General features: G+C 39.2%; 1 protein-coding gene across 6 annotated transcripts in view; it reads right to left on the minus strand.

Annotated features, from left to right (window-relative positions):
- ANKRD26 (ankyrin repeat domain 26) overlaps positions 1-12,641 on the minus strand; it is a 134,697-nt gene extending 122,056 nt beyond the window's left edge. For 2 of the 6 annotated variants that reach the window (XM_038529928.1, XM_038529927.1), the window contains exons 1-4: positions 12,207-12,630; positions 7,724-7,838; positions 7,394-7,567; positions 434-540 (exon numbers count right to left, since the gene is read on the minus strand). In XM_038529928.1, coding sequence (XP_038385856.1) covers positions 434-540; positions 7,394-7,567; positions 7,724-7,838; positions 12,207-12,454 — 644 coding nt within the window. In that variant the 5' untranslated portion in view covers positions 12,455-12,630. Of the gene's footprint in view, positions 1-433; positions 541-1,360; positions 1,518-7,393; positions 7,568-7,723; positions 7,839-12,206 lie in introns of those variants that run through there. The other 4 variants (XR_005355234.1, XM_038529926.1, XM_038529930.1 and 1 more) reach the window with 4 other exon arrangements.
- Positions 12,642-23,334: the final 10,693 nt, after the last annotated feature.

The following is a 23,334-nucleotide window of genomic DNA, read 5'->3' on the forward strand; positions in this document are numbered from 1 at the left end:
AAAGAGTCATCCAAGAAACAAAACAACTCCTATTAATGCTTAATATGCATCTTTTAAGGAAAAGTACGAAGTAGGAACTTAAAAAACATTAATAAAAGGGTTAAGAGGTCCAAAATTGTGTTATAAAATAACTAAAAGTTGGGAGTCTACACTATAAAACTAATATTAATATGAAACCCTTTTAGCTAATATAAAATCATAGGGCAAAAAAACTACTGCAAATGACATCGATCAATTTTACAAAGGATTCTGAATTCTGCTATACACTGTTCTTCATGTTGGCCTGTCAGAATAATTGCTTTCTACCTAACTGATCTCATGCCGACATTTTTACCACATAATTATAAATTAATCCTCTTGCTACCAAGCTAACCTTTCCAACTTGAGAAATTGTTAAGGTTTAAAGAAAAAAACATAACAAAAAATACTGTACCTTTTAACCTTATCAACTGCAAGTATATTTGCTCCTTTTCCTACTAAAAATTTCACCATTTGCTCTTTGTTTTCATTTACAGCAACTAAAAGTGGTGTCAGGTCATCCTGTAAAAGTGCAAAAACAACTTATAATTTACAAAATTACATATTTGCATACTGAATTGTAAAACTTCTAAATGATCCTCTAAACTTAAACATATAGAAAGAAATAAAAATAGCCCCTTCCTTCTCATCCCTCTGTGATTTTGCTAGCTTCTCCTTCTTTTTAGAACACTCCTTTCTCAGGGAGCCTGGGTGGCTCAGTTGGTCAAGTGTCTGCCTTCAGCTCATGAGCTCAGGTCATGATCCCAGGGTCTCAGGATGGAGCCCCACCTTGGACTCCCTCTGCAGCAAGGAGCCAGCTTCTCCCTCTCCCTCTGTCCCTCCCCTCCACTTGTGCTCTCTCTTCTGCTCGCTCGTTTTCTCTCAAAAAAATAAAAATTTTAAAAAGTAAAATTAAAAAAATAAAATAGACCTCTACCTCTTCAACAGATGAACGGCAGTCATTCTACAAACTCACTTCAAACGTTGCCTGGTTCCAAGAATCTTTGCTTCTATCACAATATAGATCATGGTATACTCTAGTTATTTTATTTCACCCCATTTAACCAAGAGCTTCTCAAAGGAAGGGGTTATTTTTTTTTTATCTCTGTATCCCCAATCTCTAAAACATAGTAGTAAATACTTAAAGTATTTTATTGATTTTAATGAATATCTCTGGAGTTGTGTTTCTTATATTCCAAAGAATATATACTTGCAAGAAGGTACATACTGTGCCCCAAAAGAAAGATTCAGTGATCATTTGTGTTTGAGAAATATTACAAAACTGCACTATATATCTAGCAGAAAAGAAGTCCTAAATTTGCTTATCCCCATTTGACAATACCTTTTTGTAGCAAACCTTAATATTTGAGAAATAAGAGTTCCCAGGGGTATAGTTTTAAGAACTTTCCAATAAAAGTGAAGGTTTTCTCCAGGTTGTACAAACTTGCTTGATTCTGTTCTATCAGTGGTATGGGGAGCTCAGATGTCAACATAAATCACTTCTGCTCCAAATAAGTCACTAAGGAGATGGACTCTGAATGAAAAGAGAGAGGTTTCAGGGCACCTGGTTGGCGCAGCTAATTGAGGGACTCTTGGTTTTGTTTCAGGTGGTGATCTCAGGATCGTGGGATCAAACCCTGCATTGGGTTCTGGGCTCCCCTGGGTGCTCAGCACCAGGTTTGTTTAAGATACTCTCTCCCTCTGCCCCTCCTCCACCCCCACAAGACTGTGCATGTGTGCGCTCTCTCTCTGAAATACATAAATCTTTGTAAAAATTAAAAATAAAAATAAATAAAAATAAAAGAAACAAGATTCAAATGAACTTTGATTGCTTAATACTAAATAAAATAATCCTTGGTTAAGGAAGGCACATGATGAGATGAGCACTGGGTTTTATACTTTATGTTGGCAAATTGAAATTATTTATTTTTTTAAAGATTTATTTATTTATTTATGATAGACATAGAGAGAGTGACAGAGAGACGCAGAGACACAGGAGGAGGGAGAAGCAGGCTCCTTGCTGGGAGCCTGACGTGGGACTTGATCCAGGGACTCCACGATCGCGCCCTGGGCCAAAGGCAGGCACTAAACTGCTGAGCCATCCAGGGATCCCCTGGCAAATTGAATTTAAATAAAATTTTAAAAATAAATCAATAGATCCATAAATAAGTAGTCCCTGAAATTTCTATTATAAAATGATTAATTTTTATCTTAGCTGTTATAAAGCTCAATATGAGATTTTAAAATTTTACCTTTTTAATTTAAATTCAGTTAATAACATATAGTGTATTATTAGTTTCAGAGGTAGAGGTCAGTGATTCATCAGTCTTATGTAACACCCAGTGCTCCTTCCATCATGTGTCCTCCGAATGTCCATCACCCGGTTAACCCATTTTCCCACCCTACTCCCTCCAGTGACCCTCAGTTTGGTTCCTATAATTAAGAGTCTCTTATGCTTTGTCCCTCACTCCATCTTTTTTTATTTTTTCATCTCTTCCTCTATGATCCTGTTTTGTTTCTTAAATTCCACATGTGAATGAGATTATATAATTGTCTTTCTATGACTGACTTAGGATATTACGCTAAGGAAAATAAGTCGATATGAGATTTTATTCTCAATTATAATAATTCTGGGACGCTAATGCATATCTACTTCTAAAAAAAACCTGTTTGTATTCTAGTTTCCACTATGATTGCTATTTATAATTATTTTATATTATAGGCAAAATGTAAATCAGAAATAAAAATATAATGGCTTATCAATAAAAATTCCTTTTTTTTTAATCAATAAAAATTCTAATACTGGATGAGCACTGGGTGTTTATATACTGGCAAATTGAATTTAAATAAAATATTTTAATAAAGCAAAAAATTCTAATACTGATTTATACAGATTATTTTTAGCATAATCAAAGCTACTAAATTATTTGCATTTTGGGGGAATAATACCAAGGAGGAAGATAATACTATCTGCAATATGCATAATCTAGCCAACTAGAACCAGGATTAACCACAAATGGCTTGCAGATATTCCAAAAGGAATATAAAAAACAACTTATAAAGTCTAATTTGGAAAATTCATTCCTGAGGGACCTGGGTGGCTCAGTGGTCGAATATCATGATCCTGGGGTCTTGGGATCAAGTCCTGCATCAGGGTCCCCACAGAGAGCCTGCTTCCCCTCCCTGTCTAGGTCTCTGCCTCTCTCTGTGTCACTCATGAATAAATAAATAAAGTATTGAAATAAAAAAGAAAAAGAAAATTCTATTTCTAAGAAATTAACATAAATACATAATATATATTATAAATTAATATGGATTATCCTGAAAATCTTGAAATCTTTATCAACATATACCATAAACAAACACTTGTAAAACAATCAATGTGATTCATCATATCAGCAAGAGAAAAACCAAGAACATATGATCCTCTCATTAGATGCAGAGAAAGCATTTGACAAAATACAGCATCCATTCCTGATCAAAACTCTTCAGAGTGTAGGGATAGAGGGAATATTCCTCAACATCTTAAAAGCCATCTACGAAAAGCCCACAGCAAATATCATTCTCAATGGGGAAGCACTGGAAGCCTTTCCCCTAAGATCAGGAACAAGACAGGGATGTCCACTCTCACCACTGCTATTCAACATAGTACTGGAAGTCCTAGCCTCAGCAATCAGACAACAAAAAGACATTAAAGGCATTCAAATTGGCAAAGAAGAAGTCAAACTCTCCCTCTTCGCCGATGACATGATACTCTACATAGAAAACCCAAAAGCCTCCACCCCAAGACTGCTAGAACTCATACAGCAATTTGGTAGCATGGCAGGATACAAAATCAATGCCCAGAAATCAATGGCATTTCTATACACGAACAATGAGACTGAAGAAAGAGAAATTAAGGAGTCAATCCCATTTACAATTGCACCCAAAAGCATAAGATACCTAGGAATAAACCTAACCAAAGAGGTAAAGGATCTATACCCTAAACACTATAGAACACTTCTGAAAGAAATTGAGGAAGACACAAAGAGATGGAAAAATATTCCATGCTCATGGATTGCAAGAATGAATATTGTGAAAATGTCAATGTTACCCAGGGCAATTTACACGTTTAATGAAATCCCTATCAAAATACTTTCTTCAGAGAGTTAGAACAAATTATTTTAAGATTTGTGTGGAATCATAAAAGACCCCGAATAGCCAGGGGAATTTTAAAAAAGAAAACCATATCTGGGGGCATCACAATGCCAGAGTTCAGGTTGTACTACAAAGCTGTGGTCATCAAGACAGTGTGGTACTGGCACAAAAACAGACACATAGATCAATGGAACAGAATAGAGAACCCAGAAGTAGACCCTGAACTTTATGGTCAGCTAATATTTGATAAAGGAGGAAAGACTATCCATTGGAAGACAGTCTCTTCAATAAATGGTGCTGGGAAAATTGCACATCCACATGCAGAAGAATGAAACTAGACCACTCTCTTTCACCATTCACAAAGATAAACTCAAAATGGATGAAAGATCTAAATGTGAGACAAGATTCCATCAAAATCCTAGAGGAGAACACAGGCAACACCCTTTTTGAACTTGGCCACAGTAACTTCTTGCAAGATACATCCATGAAGACAAGAGAAACAAAAGCAAAAATGAACTATTGGGACTTCATCAAGATAAGAAGCTTTTGCACAGCAAAGGATACAGTCAACAAAACTAAAAGACAACCTACAGAATGGGAGAAGATATTGGCAAATGACGTATCAGATAAAGGGCTAGTTTCCAAGATCTATAAAGAACTTATTAAGCTCAACACCAAAGAAACAAACAATCCAATCATGAAATGGGCAAAAGACATAAACAGAAATCTCACAGAGGAAGACATACACATGGCCAACATGCACATGAGAAAATGCTCTGCATCACTTGCCATCAGGGAAATACAAATCAAAACCACAATGAGATACCACCTCACACCAGTGAGAATGGGGAAAAGTAACAAGGCAGGAAACCAGAAATGTTGGAGAGGATGTGGAGAAAAGGGAACCCTCTTACACTGTTGGTGGGAATGTGAAGTGGTGCAGCCACTCTGGAAAACTGTGTGGAGGTTCCTCAAAGAGTTAAAAATAGACCTGCCCTACGACCCAGCAATTGCACTGCTGGGGATTTACCCCAAAGATACAGATGCAACAAAACGCCGGGACACCTGCACCCCGATGTTTATAGCAACAATGTCCACAATAGCCAAACTGTGGAAGGAGCTTCGGCGTCCATCGAAAGATGAATGGATAAAGAAGACGTGGTTTATGTATCCAATGGAATATTACTCAGCCATTAGAAACGACAAATACCCACCATTTGCTTCCAGGTGGATGGAACTGGAGGGTATTATGCTGAATGAAGTAAGTCAATCAGAGAAGGACAAACATTGTATGTTCTCATTCATTTGGGGAATATAAATAATAGTGAAAGGGAATATAAGGGAAAGGAGAAGAAATGTGTGGGAAATATCAGAAAGGGAGACAGAACATAAAGACTCCTAACTCTGGGACACGAACTAGGGGTGGTGGAAGGGGAGGAGGGCGGGGGGTGGGGGTGAATGGGTGACAGGCACCGAGGGGGGCACTTGACAGGATGAGCACTACAGAACGGGATGAGAACTACAGAAGTGTTCTGTAGTTTTTAGGGTATAGATCCTTTACCTCTTTGGTTAGGTTTATTCCTATGTATCTTAAAAGCCATCTATGAAAAGCCCACAGCAAATATCATTCTCAATGGGGAAGCACTGGAAGCCTTTCCCCTAAGATCAGGAACAAGACAGGGATGTCCACTCTCACCACTGCTGTTCAACATAGTACTAGAAGTCCTAGCCTCAGCAATCAGGCAACAAAAAGAAATAAAAGGCATTCAAATTGGCAAAGAAGTCAAACTCTCCCTCTTCACTGATGACATGATACTCTACATAGAAAACCCAGAAGACTCCACCCCAAGATTGCTAGAACTCACACAGCAATTTGGCAGTGTGGCAGGATACAAAATCAATGCACAGAAGTCAGTGGCATTTCTTACACACTAACAATGAGACTGAAGAAAGAGAATCTAAGGAGTCAGTCCCATTTACAATTGCACCCAAAAGTATATGATTCTTGGTCTTGATTCAGGTGATGATCTGAGTCATAAGATCCAGCCCTGAGTCAGGCTCAGTGCAGAGTCTACTTCAGATTCTCCCTCACCACCTCCTGCTTGCATATCCCCACTCACTCCCTCTAAAACAAATAAAATCTTTAAAAAGAAAAAAAAAGGAAGGATGAGGATCATTGTGAGCCTGGGTGGCTCAGAGGGTTAAGCATCTACCTTTGGCTTAGGTCATGATCCTAATCCTGGGATCAAGCCCGGTGCTTCAGGCTACCTGCTCAGTGGGAAGGCCTCTTCTTCCCTCCATCTGCCTTTCCTCCTTACTCATGTTTGCTCTCTCTCATGCTCTCTTTCTCTCAAATAAATAAAATATTTTAAAATAAAAAGTATCATTATTTAAAGTGAAACCCTAGACAGTTATTTCCAAATATTATCATTCAGTAAATGCTTGAGCTTCCAAATATGAGAAATTGACCCTATCTATGGCACACAACAGTGTTTCCGCAAGGGCAGCCACTGAAGGCAATGCACGTCAATGAAAACACAGGGAGACTAGCAAGTGTGGTCATCACCAGCTCCCCATGGCCACCTACCACCCAACTGAGGAACTACATAGGCTGAGCAGGAGCTACTCTCTGGAATGGGAGGCCTCACCGTGGTACATGGCTGGCAGAGTGGCTACCAGCACAAGTAGATACCACCTGTAGGATGTCATGACCTGATTCCCTTGCTCTCATCTTCTGAACCTCAGGGCCTAGAGTGCCCACGGCCTATTACAACCTGCTGCTTTCTCCTCGCATTTACACTCACCCAAGCTACTCCTCTGGGTCACGGTCTCCTACTCATCCCCAGAAGCACCCATTTCCTAAGCCTCTGCACAGTACTCAGCCTCCATCATCACCTCACTCCCCTCTAGGCCTTCAATCCTGGGCTCTGAGGGCACCATCTACTCCCAGGCCCTAACGGGAAGATTTCCTTCCTGGGGTAGAAGGGGGGCTGGGAGATGGAACTTTGCCTTTTACATATGCATCACTTTTTTCTAGGCCTCCCTGCCTTGGTTTTGGAGTTGTTTCCATGATGACAGGACCTGATGTATTAAATTCAGCATCTGTGTGTACATATATATATGTGTATGTGTGTGTGTATGTTTGTGTGTGTGTGTGTATATAAAATAAAATCTTTTACAGCTAAATATATAATATATTCATAGTGTCAAATACTTTGTAAATAAAGTTGATCTGTACCTTGTTTTTTGCCTCTATATCTGCATTCTGTAAAAGCAGCTTCTCTGCTATTGATACATTGTCACCAAAGGCTGCATAATGGAGAGCGGTGTTACCCTTGTTGTCCTTAAGATTTGGATCAGCACCGTGTTCCAGCAGAATAGTTGCACATGCCTCTTCTTGGCATTGTACAGCCTGTCAGTATTACACCAAGAAACAGAATATAATTTGGGGGAATTTAAATTAAACATGCCACAGGTTTACCAACAACTTATGTTTAAATGCAACAAATGTTCATTCCAAGTAATTAAATCTAATCTATCTCAGGCAGACTTAGCTGTGACCACATACCTTCATTAGAGCTGTCCTACTTTCATCATCACGGAGGTTGAGCTGGCATTTCCTCTCTACCAGGATAGTCACCACATCAACATGGCCATTGGCACAGGCCAAGTGGAGAGCAGTCCTGTGAAAGTGAAAGGGCTTGTCAGGAAATTACAGTGTACTATTTCAAAACATGCAATTAATTAATGTAATTGTAAATGTTAAATAGCATGTTTTTCTTATGACTTCAAAACAAAGATTTAGTTTTCTTTTGAAGAAAGTACAATATTTATTAGTGATTATTCACCACTCTATTAAAAGAGCAGCCTATCTGATTAGGAAGAGCATGACCTCAGGAGGCAGCTCAACCTGGGTTTGATTCCTACTTGAACTCTGTCACTTAATAGTTATCACTTAGCTTTTTCACAATTTCCTCATCCACAAAATGGGCATAGAAATACTTATGTTGAGTCTCCTGTTTGGCTCACTATGAAGAGCATGTGACTCAATCTCAGGGGCCAGGGGTTCGAGCCCCATGTTGGTTATAGACATTATTAAACAATAATAATAAATAAAATAAAGCATAGTTATCTCACAAGACCTCATCATGATCCTTAAATGGGGAACTATGCACAGCGTTTAGAATACTTCCTAGGAGAAATATTATAACTACTACTACAACTTACAAAGACAACATTCAATTAGGTAAAGTGATCCAATTATGCCTTCTTTGCAGCTGTGTTTTAAGGATGAGCAAGAATACTATATTTCAATGATTCCAAGATGCTCATTTTGTCACCTTTTAATATCTCTGACGTTGCAATGCAATTTATAATTCAAAATGTCTTACAACTATAAATGGCAGTATTTTAAAAAATTTCTCCTTGGTACATAATGTAGTGGGGCATCATACAATCTATGGTGCCTTAAATGAAATAATGGCATATACAACAGGTCTATTGCACTTCTAGTCATATGGTCAGCATTTTATTTTTCAAGAACTAAAAAAAGTTCTAGTTCTTGAAAGCTTAATGGGAAAAGAGGACTAAAATAACAAAAGAATTTTTTTTTTTTTAAGAATTTTTTTAAAGTAATTCTTATTTTGATTTTCAAAGAACTTTAAGCCAAAAGAAACTGAGGATTCATGACCAGGGACAGCTCATTTTATTAAACATTTAAATTAATGGAAAATATTTAGATTTATAGAAATCAAGTATTTCCAATTATAAATATTCATATTTAATACTATTATAAATTTCAAAAAGGCAGGTAAAGGTTATCTTCTACAATTTCCTATCTTCAGAAATGTTTTCATTTGACAGGAAGTTCCAAGGAAAAGCTTCAGTTGAGATTAAGTCCTAATACTTCAATTTTAAATTTCTTATCTTAGGGGCACCTGGGTGCCTCAGCTGGTTTAATGTCTAACTTTGGTTTTGGCTCAGGATGATCTCAAGGTTATAAGATGGAGTCCCACATTAGGCTCCATGCTCAGTGTGGAGTTTGCTTGAGATCCTCTCTCTTCTCTGTCCCTCCACTCTCCCACGACCCTCTCTCTCTTTTTAAAATAAATAAATCTTTAAACGTTACAAAATAAAGTAAAATTTCTCTTAGCAGTGCCTGGCTGTCTCAGTCAGTAGAGCATGTGTCCTTAATTTCTCTATACAAAGATTACTTAAAAATAAAAGTTTTTAAAAAATAAAAAAAAAATTTCTCATCTTGCTCATACTGGGCAACATGAAGTCTTTTTAAGAATGAAAAGATCTGAGTAGATTATGTCTGCTACATAACCTGTGTTTAGGTTCTGTTTGATAAATAGATGGACTAAAAGGGTAGATACAAACATTTGGGGAGTTCAATATTTTTAAAAGATTTATCTATTTGAGAAAGAGAGAATGCATGAGTGGGGTGAAGGGCAGAGGTAGAGGGAGACAATCTCAAGCAGTCTCCCACTGAACATGGAGCCCAACAGGGGATTCAACCCCACAAACCTGAGATCATGACCAGAGTCAAAATCAAGAGTCTGATTGATGTTCAACTGATTGAGCCAACCAGGCACTAGGAGAGTTCAATATTTTTAAAGAAAACTTTTAAAAGTAAAGTAATATTTTGAAATAGGAATAATCATTTATATTTGCTATTTTTTATTTTTTCAGAAGACGGATACTACTAAAATTCTATAAGCTTTTGCAATATCATTTATATTTACTAGTTTTTATTTGCATAAGGATTTAACTAAAATAAAATTATCATTTACTTATTACATGTTATAAAGCTGCACATAACAAAAACCATGTGGATATATTTAATGTATGCATAATAAAATCTACAGGTACAGATAAAAACATTCCCCTTACTCCCGAAGAGGCTAAAAGTTGTCAGAAAATACCATTCCCCCACCTCTCAAATAATTTTAACTAGAAAGAGGGACACCTGAGTGGCTCAGTTAGGCATCTGCCATTGGTTCAAGTCATGGCTTAAGTTAAGGCAACTTAACTTTAAACAGTAGTATAAGTACCATCATTCTTTATCTTCACAAAGCTTGTAGATGGAAAATGGGACTTTATTCCTTTTTTTTTTTTTTTTTTTTAGATTTTATTTATTTATTTGAGAAAGAGAGAGAGAGCGAGAGCACACCAGCAGAGGGGAGAGGCTGAGGGAAAAGCAGACACCCACTGGGCAGGAAGCCTGACCCAGGGCTAAATTCCAGGACCCAGAAATCATGACCTGATAAGAAGTCAAAAGAAGCCAACTGACTGAGCCATCCAGGGGCCCCTATTTCATTCCTTTAATATTCCCTGTAAAATGAATATATATAAATATATATGTATTTTAATAGTTTTATTTATTCATGAGAGACACAGAGAGAGAGGCAGAGACACAGGCAGAGAGGGAAGAAGGCTCCATGCAGGGAGCCCAATGTGGGACTTGATCCCAGGACCTCAGGTTCACGCCCTGGTCCGTAGGCAGATGCTCAATCGCTGAACCACCCAGGCATCCCTGAAGATATATTTTTTTATCTGATACACATATGTCGTAAATATTTTGCAAGTACATTCACATTTATTTTGTTAGTATTATTTTATGATATACAGAGGGTTTTAATTTTTTATGTGGCTAAATCAACCTCCAGAATTCTTGCTTTTAAAGTCATTCTTAGGATGGTCTTCACCAACATAAGAAATGGGCATATAAGAATTTGTGTTTTCTTCTTTTGTACTTTATTTTGCATATTTAACATTTTTAATCTGCATTCCATCTGGAACTTATTTTTATGAGATAAAATTCTAGCTAGTTTTCTTCAAATAGCAGATATATCATCAACACTATGAATGATTCACCTTTTCACCAGCATCAAGTTATAAAGTCTTAACATATATTTAGATGTTTGGCATTTTCTATTCTGTTCCATTCATTCATCCGGCTTTTCAGCTATTAGTAAACGAATAATTTGTGGAAATTTAAGCTACATTTTTAATATCTAGAAGGGAAAATCTGTCTATTCTATAAAATTTTTCTCTTTTTAAGTTTTTCTTTTAGTTCCAGTTCGTTGACATATTGTGTTACATTAGGTTCAGGTGTACAATACAGTGAATAATTCCAAAATTTTTTAATTTGATCACAATGAAAAAAGAGAGACAGCATGTATAAGCTCAAAATTTAAAACCATAACGTTTTTATTGCATTGTGGAATACTGATAAACACGGGAAAAGTACACATTTTCAGAAAAATGAGTCTTCCTATTCACGGACAGAACCATCTTCCCAATTCAAAATCTCCTTCCAAGGTCTCTCATAAAATAATATAGGTATGAACTGTATACAGATATAAGTCAGATATTGCCCTGTATTCAAATAATTCTCAGTCTATATGTTGAGCAATTCTGGGAATTACTTCTCTCAACATGCACTTTTTAATAACATTGGTATAAGAAGATGTCCATTAAAAATAAATTACTATATACAGTTAATTTCATTTCTTTTCTCTTTTAGGATTTTATTTATTCATGAGAGACAGAGAGAGAGAGGCAGAGACATAGGCAGAGGGAGACGCAGGCTAGGAACCCGACTGGGGTTCTCAGGACCCAGGATCACGACCTGAACCAAAGGCAGATGCTCACCCACACAGCCACCCAGGTGTCCCCTTAATTTTGTTTCTACTACTATGAAAATCCGTTAAATCATGGCAAAACTGTCTGTAACGTGCTCCCTACGGAGGCAGCTCAACCTGGGTTTGATTCCTACTTGAACTCTGTCACTTAATAGTTATCATAACTTAATAGTTATGAACGGGTCCGAAGGCAGCTGAAGACGTTTTGTTGCTCCGTGGGCCGGAGTAGACCCCAGGTAAGGTTCCACGACCTAGGTACGTGCTGCGGGGCCACCAGAAGAAAGACGGCCAAGCGCCCTGGGTGGTCACCCAGGGCTCAGCTCTCCAGACTCAGGCCAGCAAGGTGAGCGCCTCTCCCCGTCCGCCCTGCCTCCTCCCCGCCAGCTGCGAAGTCCCTATTACCTGTTCATCTTGTCTCTATCATTCAAGTCATTTATCCCCAGCAACAGAATCCGCTGCACTTTCGCTGCGTTGCCCCCACTGGCAGCTTTGTGGATCTTTCTGAGATCTCCGACTCGGATGTGGTACCCGGGGCCCGGGTTGGCGAGTTTGGTACCATTCAGGCGCCGCGAGCCGGCCCTCCGCGGGCTGATGTTGAAGCCCAAGGGCAGCTCGCCCCTCTTACCCCTGAAGCTAAACATTTTCTTCATCGCAAAGCTTTCAGGCTTCACAGACACAGGTTTTAGCCGCTTCTACAGCTCAACACTTAGCGCTAGAAATAAGGCAAGCCGGCCTCGCGGCAACGTCCCAACAACTGAGCTCAAGGATTTAGAATCTTCCTACACAGAACAAATGTAACCCAGCAACGCTACTAAACACAAATGCGCCTGCGCGCCTCAGAAACTGCGTCACTGCGCCTGCGCACAGAGGGCCGGTGGCCAAGGGTGCCCAAAGCGCATGTGCAAAGCCCAAGCTCTCAAATCCCCGGATTCCTCGTGGGCTGAGCTGGCTTCCCTTCAGACGTTGCCAGGGCGGCTGAGCGTTATGGGACATTTACAAAAGACTCTGGGGTGTGGAAAAGTAGTCTTCCGGGCCCTGAGTGGCTCGGGGTTTGAGTGCCCTGAGCCCGGATTCTGGGATCAAGTCCCACCTCAGGCTCCCTGCAGGGAGCCTGCTTCTCCCTCTGCTTGTGTTTCTGCCTCTGTCTCTCTCGTGAATACGGAAATAAAATAAAATCTTTTTTTTAAAAAAGGAGTCTTTATATACGACTAGGGCTAGAGTGCATGAAAGCACGTTCCCCCAGAATACTTCCCTAACGAATGCTCTCCCTCAGTTTATTCCTCTTCCACATCCCTCGGGACCCCTGTCAGTCTCCATGGAATGCAGCGGATGCAGCCAACAGAAAACTGTTCTCATGGTCAGACTTGGCAATGTGTATCATCAAGCGCAAGCTCACAAGGGGAGAACAATTCACATTCCCTAGATGAAATGAAAACCCGTTTCTGCATGCCTCATAACCCTCCCATTTGGCCCTTTTGGCCCAGCTTTACGTTTACATTTTATTTTTATTTTTTTGCTGTAATTCGCCAATTTAATCTTTAACTTCAATCCAAGTTTTAGTTTGGAGTGTGGTGCAACATTTAAGATTTTTTTTTTTCTTTTTGAGAGAGAGAGAGTGGGAGAGAGAGAGAGAGAGACAGAGGAATATGAGCTGAAAAAATAAAAATAAACAGAGGCTTAACCAACTGAGACACACAGGTGCCCCAACATTTAAGAACTGTTTTTAAAAAATAGTTATTTGCTTCTTCTAAATAATACATCTTTTCTCACCTAGCTTAAAATGCCACTTTATCATAAATTCTGCTATGTTTTTCTGATTCTGTGTTTTACATCGGGTTCAATTGACCAGTCGTCTTGTCTCAGTACTCTACTATTTTAACTTCTTTATAGAATATGTTTTAGTATCCATTACAGGTGCATAGTTCCCTTCTTAATCTTCTTTTCCTGTATTCTCGTGGCGATATTTACCTCTACGTTATTTGAAATGAATTTTTAATCACTATGCCAAATTTAAAGAATTCATGGTGAGAATTTGTAACTACATTAAAAGAATTAATATTAACAGAATCAATCTCCTTGAATCAGTGTATTTAGATGCATGTCGTGTCTTTGAGTTCAAGTCTTATTTGACATCCCTCCTTAGCTTCCAGAAGGTTTTTCCCCTATGTAAATCCTGAATACTTCTTGATGTATTTATATCTGGGCTTTTTCATTTTTCTACTGCAATGATATATTTTTCAATTATAACTTGTAAATGTAATTCTTTTTATGTCTGTGTAATTATTTGGCGAAAAGTGAAGAACTTTTAAGCTACATATTTGTTAATAGAATTTGGCAGATTTTGGTAGGTACTTAAGGAAGGCACAAATTGGACGGTAAAGATTTCACCAGAAAGATCTAGTATTGAAGAATCATATGATGCAGTTGACACAAAATCAAGTAAAATGCAAACAGGATGGGTTGTTCATATATACGTGTATGTGGCATACATGTATACTTATATGCTGTATACTGACTGTCTACAGAATCTCCTTTTAATTTGGTAATTGATCCTCTAATTACAATGGGACTATAGGTGACATTGTGGGTGACACAGATAGAAAAAAAGCAGGAGCACACCCATGACAACAGTTAATAAAAAACCTACCTCCAAACTCACAAGATTCCTACTACATTTTTTAATGACTTTAAGAATTAACCAAAGTAGGAGCCCCTGACTGGCTCAGTTAGTAGAATATGCAACTCTGGATCTTTGGGTTGTGATTTTAAGGCTCATGTTGGGTGGGGAGCCTACTTTTAAAAGGGAGAAAGTGGGGGCTCAGTTGGTTATGCATCTGCCTTCAGCTCACATCATGATCTGAGCGTTCCTGAGATCAAGCCCCTTGTCAGGCTATGTGGTCAGTGGTCAGTGGGAGCCTGCTTCTCCCTCTCCCATTGCTGCTCCCTATGCTTGTTCTCTCTCTCTCTCTCCTCTCCCAAATAGATAAATAAACTCTTTTTTTAAAGGAATTAACCAAAAAACCTAATGGCAACTACTGTTGCATAAGATGCACCAGCAAAATTGGGAACTGTCTATTTTTACAGAAAGACAAATGCATAGATATAAATGTAGGCACTTATTTTAGAGGCCATTTAATGTCATTTTGTGTGTATAGGTTGCATGATTTGACAATAAGTTGTTTGGAATGAGCAACCTAGAAACTAAGGGGGTAGGCATCTTCAGAAATTGCTGCTGGAATGACCTACAGAACTCTGGAGAGCACTAGGGTCCCGGTTAGGAGGTGGCTAGTTCCAGGACAGTTGTCTTCATTGGTGGAAGAACAATGAACAAAAACAAAGAAACAACATTTCTTGGACCTATTCAGCTTAGCCGGAACAAATGGTTTTGGTGTGTGTGAGTGATTTCAACTATGATCATCAAGCATTGGTCTCCTACAGATGCCAGCTAGAAAATTATCTTTTTGTCCTTAGAATTCCCCAGGGTGACTTATGAGACCAGTAAAGGCTCTCTGCAGTGACAATTGAATAGAAGACTCTGACATTTCCTAATGCAGCCTGCAATGAGAGGCAACAACATTACCAGGCTATAAGGAGATAAGAACTCCACACCAGGACTCCAGGTATGTTGAAGAATTTGGTTGACTGTAGTGTTTTTGTATAGATCAGAGATACTCAAAGGGAATATGGTAGTCCAACTCTGAGATTCTGTGCTCCTTGGTCAAATGCTATGTGGATCTCCCAAAGACTTTCTCACAATCACCTGAAATCTAAGATATCCATTCCCAGACTTCTGTGGAAAATAATTTTAGATCTAGAACAGACATCCTCTGGAAAGTTCTTGATTAGAACTCCCATCCCCATCCAAGTCTCATGTATGCCCTGGTTCAACTTTGCTGCATACTGATTTGGTAGTTATACCAATGAAAATAACAAAGTGTTAGAGTAATATTTGTTTTATGACAAAACAACTGAGATATGAATGCCTTAACAAATCCCTTAGCTCAGGTTTTCCAATTCAAATTCAGGACTGTCACGAATGTTTTCTCCTTTTAAGTGTTGCCAAGAAATTCACCACACACTTTGCATAGGGGCACCTGGATGGCTCAGTCAGTTAAAAGGCTTCTTTAGCTCAGGTCAGGACTCAGGGGCCTTGGGGTTGCCTGCCTTGAGCTCCCTGCTCAGCGGGGAGTCTACTCCTCCCCCTCCCTCTGTCCCCACACCCACTTGTGTTCCTCACTCTCAAATAAATGAAAATATTTAAACAAAAAAACCCCACTTTTTCATAACTGGTTATTCATTCTTTTGGACATCTCTTCCCTTGCAGTCCACTGTATCTACTTAGGAAAACTGAAACTATATCATAGTTAAACCTTGATGTGAATATGAGGGCTCCAGTGTGCTGATGGTGACCTGGACCACTGTATACTGGAGATCCCTGACCTGGGTGAACCACCTCAAAGGGTCTGTAAAGTTAAATCAGAAACACATAATGAAAACCTTTATTCTGGCATTGTGAGAGTCAGTGAGGGAACAACAAACATGACATTGCGGTATTCACGGAGTGAGGTGAGATTTAGTGCCACATTAAGGTGAGCACAAAGGGCCTATGGAGTAATGTAAAAATGAGGGTAGTGAGTCAAGGATGGATGCACAGGAAGAAGCAATATCAAAGCTAAAACTTAAAGAATGAATAGGGGTTAGCCAGTGGGAGGGAGAGAAGCACATTCCAAAAAGAAGGGATAGTGTATCAGTGAGGGTCCAAATAAGAGACAAACCACTTAGTAATTTGAACAGGGAATCTTTAACACAAAAAATGATGAACTTTAACAGGATCAACTATAAAGGTGAGAAAAGAAATCCAAATATCCTAGGGTGCAAGATTACCCAAGAAAGATTACCCAAAAGAGAGATTCCCAAGACTGGGATTTAGAGCTCCTTGAAGGAGATGTCTGAACTGCAACCACTGAGTTGCCTTGGCCAAAGCTGGTCCACGCTACTCATCATGCAAGCAGAAAATATCCTTCAGGAGTGCAGGGAGCCCCGTCTGATAAATGGATGTGTAGAGAGTGTCAGGGCACAATGATCCCACCAACCGCCAGAGCAGTGCAAGGCCTCCAGTGTATCATATGCACATGCAGAAGGATGCAACAAACCCCTTAGGGATACAGCAGAGTGAAGGCTAAGGACTGGAGGCACAGAGAGAGAGTAGGGTGTCAAGAGCATTTGCTGGGGGCATGGTATCCTTCTTAGGAGGGCCATTGTCTGGAGTAGGGACTGCATGCTCTGGAGTGCACAGCTGGGAAGAGTACTTCTGATGCTGGTGAAGGAGGAGGAGGAGGAGGAAAAGAAGGAGGAGAAGGGAAGGAGAAAGAGAAGAAGGGAAGAAGGAAAGGAGGAAGAGAAGGAAAGACAAAGAAGACAAAGATGAAGATGAAGACAAAGATGAAGAAGAAGGGAAACAAACCAGAACATGGGCCAGGGCCAGTGCTCAATCTCCAGGCAAACAGGAACAACCCTCTGGGACACAAATGAGTTGAGGTTGGTAATTGGATGCACAGAGGCAGGACTCAAAATTCTCTGCCATTTGCTTTGCTATAATCACTTCTTTAGCAACTTGAACCCTCCTTCCAGTTAGTACTTTTGTGGTACACTCTTCAGACTTCTCTTTCCATCTTTTAATTACTATCTCATCATAATTTATTAATTTTTTGTATAAAACTTTTACTGTTTAAAATACTATGTTATATCTGTCTTCTGATTGCACCCAGACTAATATAGAGGCCAGGGAGTCGCACTATTCAGATTTGTCTTCAAGAGCATCTAACATACTGAGCACAGTTGAGTTGTAGGTCAAAAAGTAGACAGCTGCTACATTTTCATATTCACTGTAGCACTCACACCAAGGCCTTGTGTCTCTGCTAGGCTGTGTCCAGCCAGTGACTGAGCACAGAAGGTTTACTAAAACCAAGTCATTTCTGTCTCCTATAGGGCTTCTCTACAAGAAAGTTTCTGATGGAGACTCAATATCAGAAAACTCCAAGGGCCTGCACTCTGATTCTACAACAGGGACTTGCCCTAAGATCCACAGTAAAACTTTTCTCCACCACTGACACCATGGATATCATAGGGTCTACTGCAACCTATGACAAAACAGTGGCGCTCCTTAAGCACAGCCTGCACCTGCTGCACAATTCATCTGCTCTGAGACCACTGAAGTCTTGCATTCTTTAGTTTCACCAAGGTGTATGGATGAAAGGAGTACTCAGTGTAGGACAAGGTTAAAAACCCTTGTACCATGGACATGGTGGATTGTTGTGGAGGCCTCTCTTGGGTATATTTAGCAGCACTCCTGACACTGACCCACTAGATGCCAGCAATATCCTCAGTTGTGAGGATCAAAAATGTCTCCAGATGAATCTATTGTTAGCATAGTGTCTATAGCTAATAATAATGCATTGTATACTTCAAATTTGCTTAGTAGACTTTATGTTAATTGTTATTACCAATTAATTAATTAATAAGGGTGGGAGGAAACTTTGGGAGGTGATGGGTAGGTCTATGGCCTTAAGGTAGTGGTCGTTTCACACAGGTATATACTTATCCACAAACTCACTGAATTCTATACATTACATATGTACAGTTTTCTACATGTCAAAAAAACGTCTCCAGACACTGCCAAATGCCCGCTGAGGTGTAGAATTATTCTACCACCACCCCACCCCCAACTCATTGAAAATTAGTGGTGTAAAATATGCTACCTCCTGAACCAAAAGAGGTCTTCCAGTTTCTGCCTTTGTGAAAAGGTATTCAAAATGTGGCCATTTTTCTTTCACTCCTGTGTGAATATCCTGGCATGCCCACTAGATGCCTCAAAACCTCCCTGAAATGTCAATTCATGTGGTCTTGCCAAGAGCACAAAGCATTATAGCTACTTACTACTTATCATGTCAAATTAGCATGGTGTCAATATGATAGGCCAATGAGATATTCTGGGGATGTTCAAATGGTCTAGTTATAGGAGTTAATATAGCCCTGAGACAAATGAAATGACCGGACACTGTCTATTCTACAAAAATATGAACTATTTCTGATTCACTAGCGGAATAGAAAAGAATGCATTTGCCATGGTGAGATACCATGTACCTGATGTCTTATTAATCTTTTCTGGTGGCGATAAGAGGTGCACGATAACTATGACTGGAACTTCTATTTGATTAAGTTTATAGTAACTACAGATACTTGCCACAATCTCTCTAGTCTCTGAATGGGCCAGACTAGTGAATCAAGCAGAAATGTGATAGAGCTCACCAGCCTTTCATCCTTTATCACTATTCCACTGCATCTCTCCTAGCACTATCACTTTGAATCTCTCCCAGCATTCAGGGTTGTTTTGGTTTACTCTTTCAAATGAAGGGTTGGAGACAGTTTCAGAGGTTTCTGTTTGAACTTTTTAAATTTTTGAAAAAATATTTTATTTCCTTATTCATGACATACACAGAGAGAAAGGCAGAGACACAGGCAGGGGGAGAAGCAGGGACCCTGTGGGGAACCTGATGTAGGGTTCAATCCTGGCTCTGGGATCATGCCCTGAGCCAAAGGCAGACGCTCAGTCAATGAGCTACTCAGGTGCCCCTCTGCTTAAACTTTTATACTATGATAGCTCTGATGACACAGGTCAAATATGTAATGTGGGGGTCACTCCCACTGCCATGCATATTAGTTCTAATCATGCACTCAGAGACCTGGGAAATGAGCACTGCAGTGTAAGTGTGCAGACCTTATGAGTAAAACTTTAAATTTTTATTTGCTTTACTTCAAGGTATTCATTAGTTCCATAGAAATTTTAGGCTTGTTTGCCCTAGTTATGTGAAACATGTTGTTGGATTTTAATAGGCATTGCACTAAATTTGTAGATTGCTGTGGGTACTATACACATTTTAACAATAGGTGTTCTTCCAATCCATGAGCATAGAATGTCGTTCCCCTTCTTTGTGTCATCTTCAATTTCTTTCACCAAAGTTTTATAGTTTGTCAGAGTACAGGTCTCTCAAAATTTGGCTTGTTATTTTTTAAAAGATTTTATTTATTTATTTATTTATTTATTGGAGAGAGAGAGAGAAAGAGTGTGCAAGTAGGCAGAGAGGCAGGCAGAGGGAGAAAAAGAAGCAGGTGCCCCACTGAGCAGAGAGCCACATGATGTGGGGCTCCATCCCAGGACCCTGAGATCATGACCCAAGCCAAAGGCAGATACTTAACTGACTGAGCCAGCCAGGCGCCCTTTGGCCTCAGTGTTTTTTGTTTTTTGTTTTTTTAGGTTTTACTTGTGTATTCATTAGAGACACAGAGAAAGAGACAGAGACACAGATAGAGGGAGAAGCAGGCTCCATGGAGGGAGCCCAATGTGGAACTCGATCCTGGGACCCCGGGACCATGCCCTGAGCCAAAGTCAGATGCTCAACCGCTGAGCCAGCCAGGTGCCCCTTGGCCTCTGTTTTTAAAAAAGTTTTAGTTATCTATTTTGCTTTCACCTCTCCTATCCTGTGAAATATCCAGTAAAGGCCCCATATCTTAGTTCCCATAACTAAGTGTGACAGGTAAAGAATTCTCTGAAATGTTTGAAAGCTAATTATACAAAAGTTAACCACTGTGAATTATCACCTTAAACCTGTCAGAATGGCTAGAATCAAAAACACAAAAAAACAAGTGTTGGTGAAGATGCAGAGAAAAAGGAACCCTCGTGCGCTGGGGATGCGGATAGAAATTGGTGAAGCCACTGTGAAAAACGGCATGGAGTTCCCTGAAGAAGTACAAATAGGAATACCACATGATCCAGTAATTCTACTGCTGGGTACTTACTTACCCAAGGAAAAAGAGAACACTAATTTGAAAAGATATATGTACCCCAATGTTTATTGCAGCATTATTTACAACAGCCAAGATACGAAAGCAACCTGTGTCCATCAACAGATGTATAACACACACACACATACACACACACACACACACACAGAGGAGTATTACTAAGTGATAAAAAGAATTAAATCTTGCCATTTGCAACAATGTGGATTACCTGGAGGGTAAATGAAATAAGTCAGACAGAAGTAGACCAATACTATATGATTTCACTTATATGTAGAATCAAAAAAGCAGAACAAATGAACAAACAAAAAGCAAAAACAGACCCATAAATACAGAGAATTCTGTATTGCCAGAAAGGAAGTGGGTGGGAGACTGACAAAATGGGTGAAGGGAAGTGGGAGGTTCAGAATTCCAGTTATAGTAAGTCACAGGGATAAAAGTACAGCATAGGGAATATAGTCAATAGTATTGTAATAGCATTATGCAGTAACACATAGTAACTGCACTTGTGGTAAGCATGGGGTAACAATATGGACCTGCTGAATCACTATGCTGTACACCTGAAACTAACATAACATTGTGTCAACTATACTTAAATTTTAAATAAACAAACAAACAAATGTTAAAGAACAAATGTATATGTTATTAGTGGGAATATTACTCCCGGAGCGATTGAAAGATTAAAAATTATAAAATTCAACTTTTTCCCCTCCACAAGTCCTGCTTTATTTACATAGTTTATTTACATAAACTAGCAAGACGTTAAAAATCGTCAAGGGCACTCAGATACCCAGGAAGAGAAACTGCTATAAAAACAGTCCTGATAGCTGTGCCTCTATTTCGCTACACAATGCCTAATATTTTCTTTTTGTGAGCTCCCACTCCTGGACACTCCTCTGCAGGGCTCCGTGGCACTCTCCAACGTTTAAGTCTTTAGCCTGCCAAGGCACAGACTCCCAAAACAAGGAAAGGCCTAAATGACCAAGAATAGGAGCTATCTCCTGCCCCTGGAGAACCAGCTAAATGGAGTCTGAGTCATCCAAGCAGTCATCTCAATGCAGGCATCTTACCAACTACCCAGATGAAGCTCTGTTATTGATCTGACAGCCAGTCCTACTCCACCAAACCCTACACATACATGGGATGGGCAACCAAGAATTAGGAAAAGAGGTGGAGCGATGACAAGACCACTATCTTGGGCCATTCATCTATATACTTCAGAATCTCCCTTTCCCCTATTATTTGAGACGATCTAAGCCACCTTCTGTAAGTTGGGGTAGAAGTCGGTGATATCCCATTCCTATTTGCTGTAAACACTCTTGCCAGTGGCTCAAATGATTTTAATGTTTCTCAACAGAAACCCTGAAGTATGCTAGTTCCTTCAATTAAACCAACAAATAAAAAAGCTGCTCAGGACTCTCTGGAACCCTCTATTTTAATATACCTTTCTAAACAACACCCAATATCTTGTGTCCTTCGTTCTTGTAATTCATCTGTATCTATCTTGTCATAAACCCCAATATTCTGACATCTTTTCTAACACTCTTATTCCTATTCAACCAGTGTGGTTCTTCTTGAAACGTGCCCTCCCCTGCTAATTCCCAGTAGACCCACTCCCTATCTTTCTATGGTTAAAACATTCACCTACAAGATGAGAAAAAGAGGGGGAAAAATCTAAACTTAAACCTCATTTCTGTCACGGTATCAAATCCAAGCAAGTCACTTTAATCCCTTTTGAGTTTCAAATTTTCCACTCCAACAACCACTTGGTAAGGATGTTAAACATGGGTTACTGTGCCAGGGGGTATTTTGATTAACGCATCTCTAAATTCTTTAAAACCCTGAAATTCTATCTGCTTTTCTTTTTGTCTGTAGAAAAATGCAGAATACTTAGCTGGCAGAAATGGAAAAAAGTAATGGAATAAAATAAACACCAAGAAAATTGGAGAAGAAAATTAACAAAAAAATCAAGTAAAGCCTATAGAAAAGTCATGGAGAAAAAGAAAAAATTCTACAAAAAAAAGAAAGAAAGAAAGAAAGAAAGAAAGAAAGAAAGAAAGAAAGAAAGAAAGAAAGAAAGAAAGAAAGAAAGAAAGAAAGAAAAAGCTTCACAGAATTTATCAAATGTGCCAGCCTAAAGGGGGAAATTAGACTGAGAAGTCAGTAAATAGACAATTGCTTAGAAATATCTGCTAAATAGATGATACATTTAATTAATGTAACATGGTCTATACCTAGATTACGTATCCTTCACTCTCAGAAAAATCATTCATCTCAAGGGGAGCAGACGGCACTAAATCTAAGAACTCGCCACACTAGGGCTTGCTTATGTAAAAGGGCTTGCTTACTGTGGCCATAGGTAACTGAGATCCACTCCAAAATCTTTGACAGTAAAAACAAGAAACTAGTTACCACTGCAATAATTACCTCTAGTTATTACTAGTTGTGTCCAATATATTAGGAAAATGCTTGGACTAGCCTGGTTCTTAGGAAAACTCTAAATCAGAGTTAACACATAGTGAAATTCGACTTTCTGAGTTGATCTAAGATCTGTATCCTAATTCCAGTGCTGCTGAGGACAAAGGAATGGATGTGGGAGCCACACAGGCTAACAGTCAAATCATGGGTCTGCTACTCATTAACTATGGAATCCTGGGTCAATTAATCCACC

Source organism: Canis lupus, chromosome 2, assembly GCF_011100685.1.
Source record: "Canis lupus familiaris isolate Mischka breed German Shepherd chromosome 2, alternate assembly UU_Cfam_GSD_1.0, whole genome shotgun sequence".
NCBI classification, from domain to species: domain Eukaryota; kingdom Metazoa; phylum Chordata; class Mammalia; order Carnivora; family Canidae; genus Canis; species Canis lupus.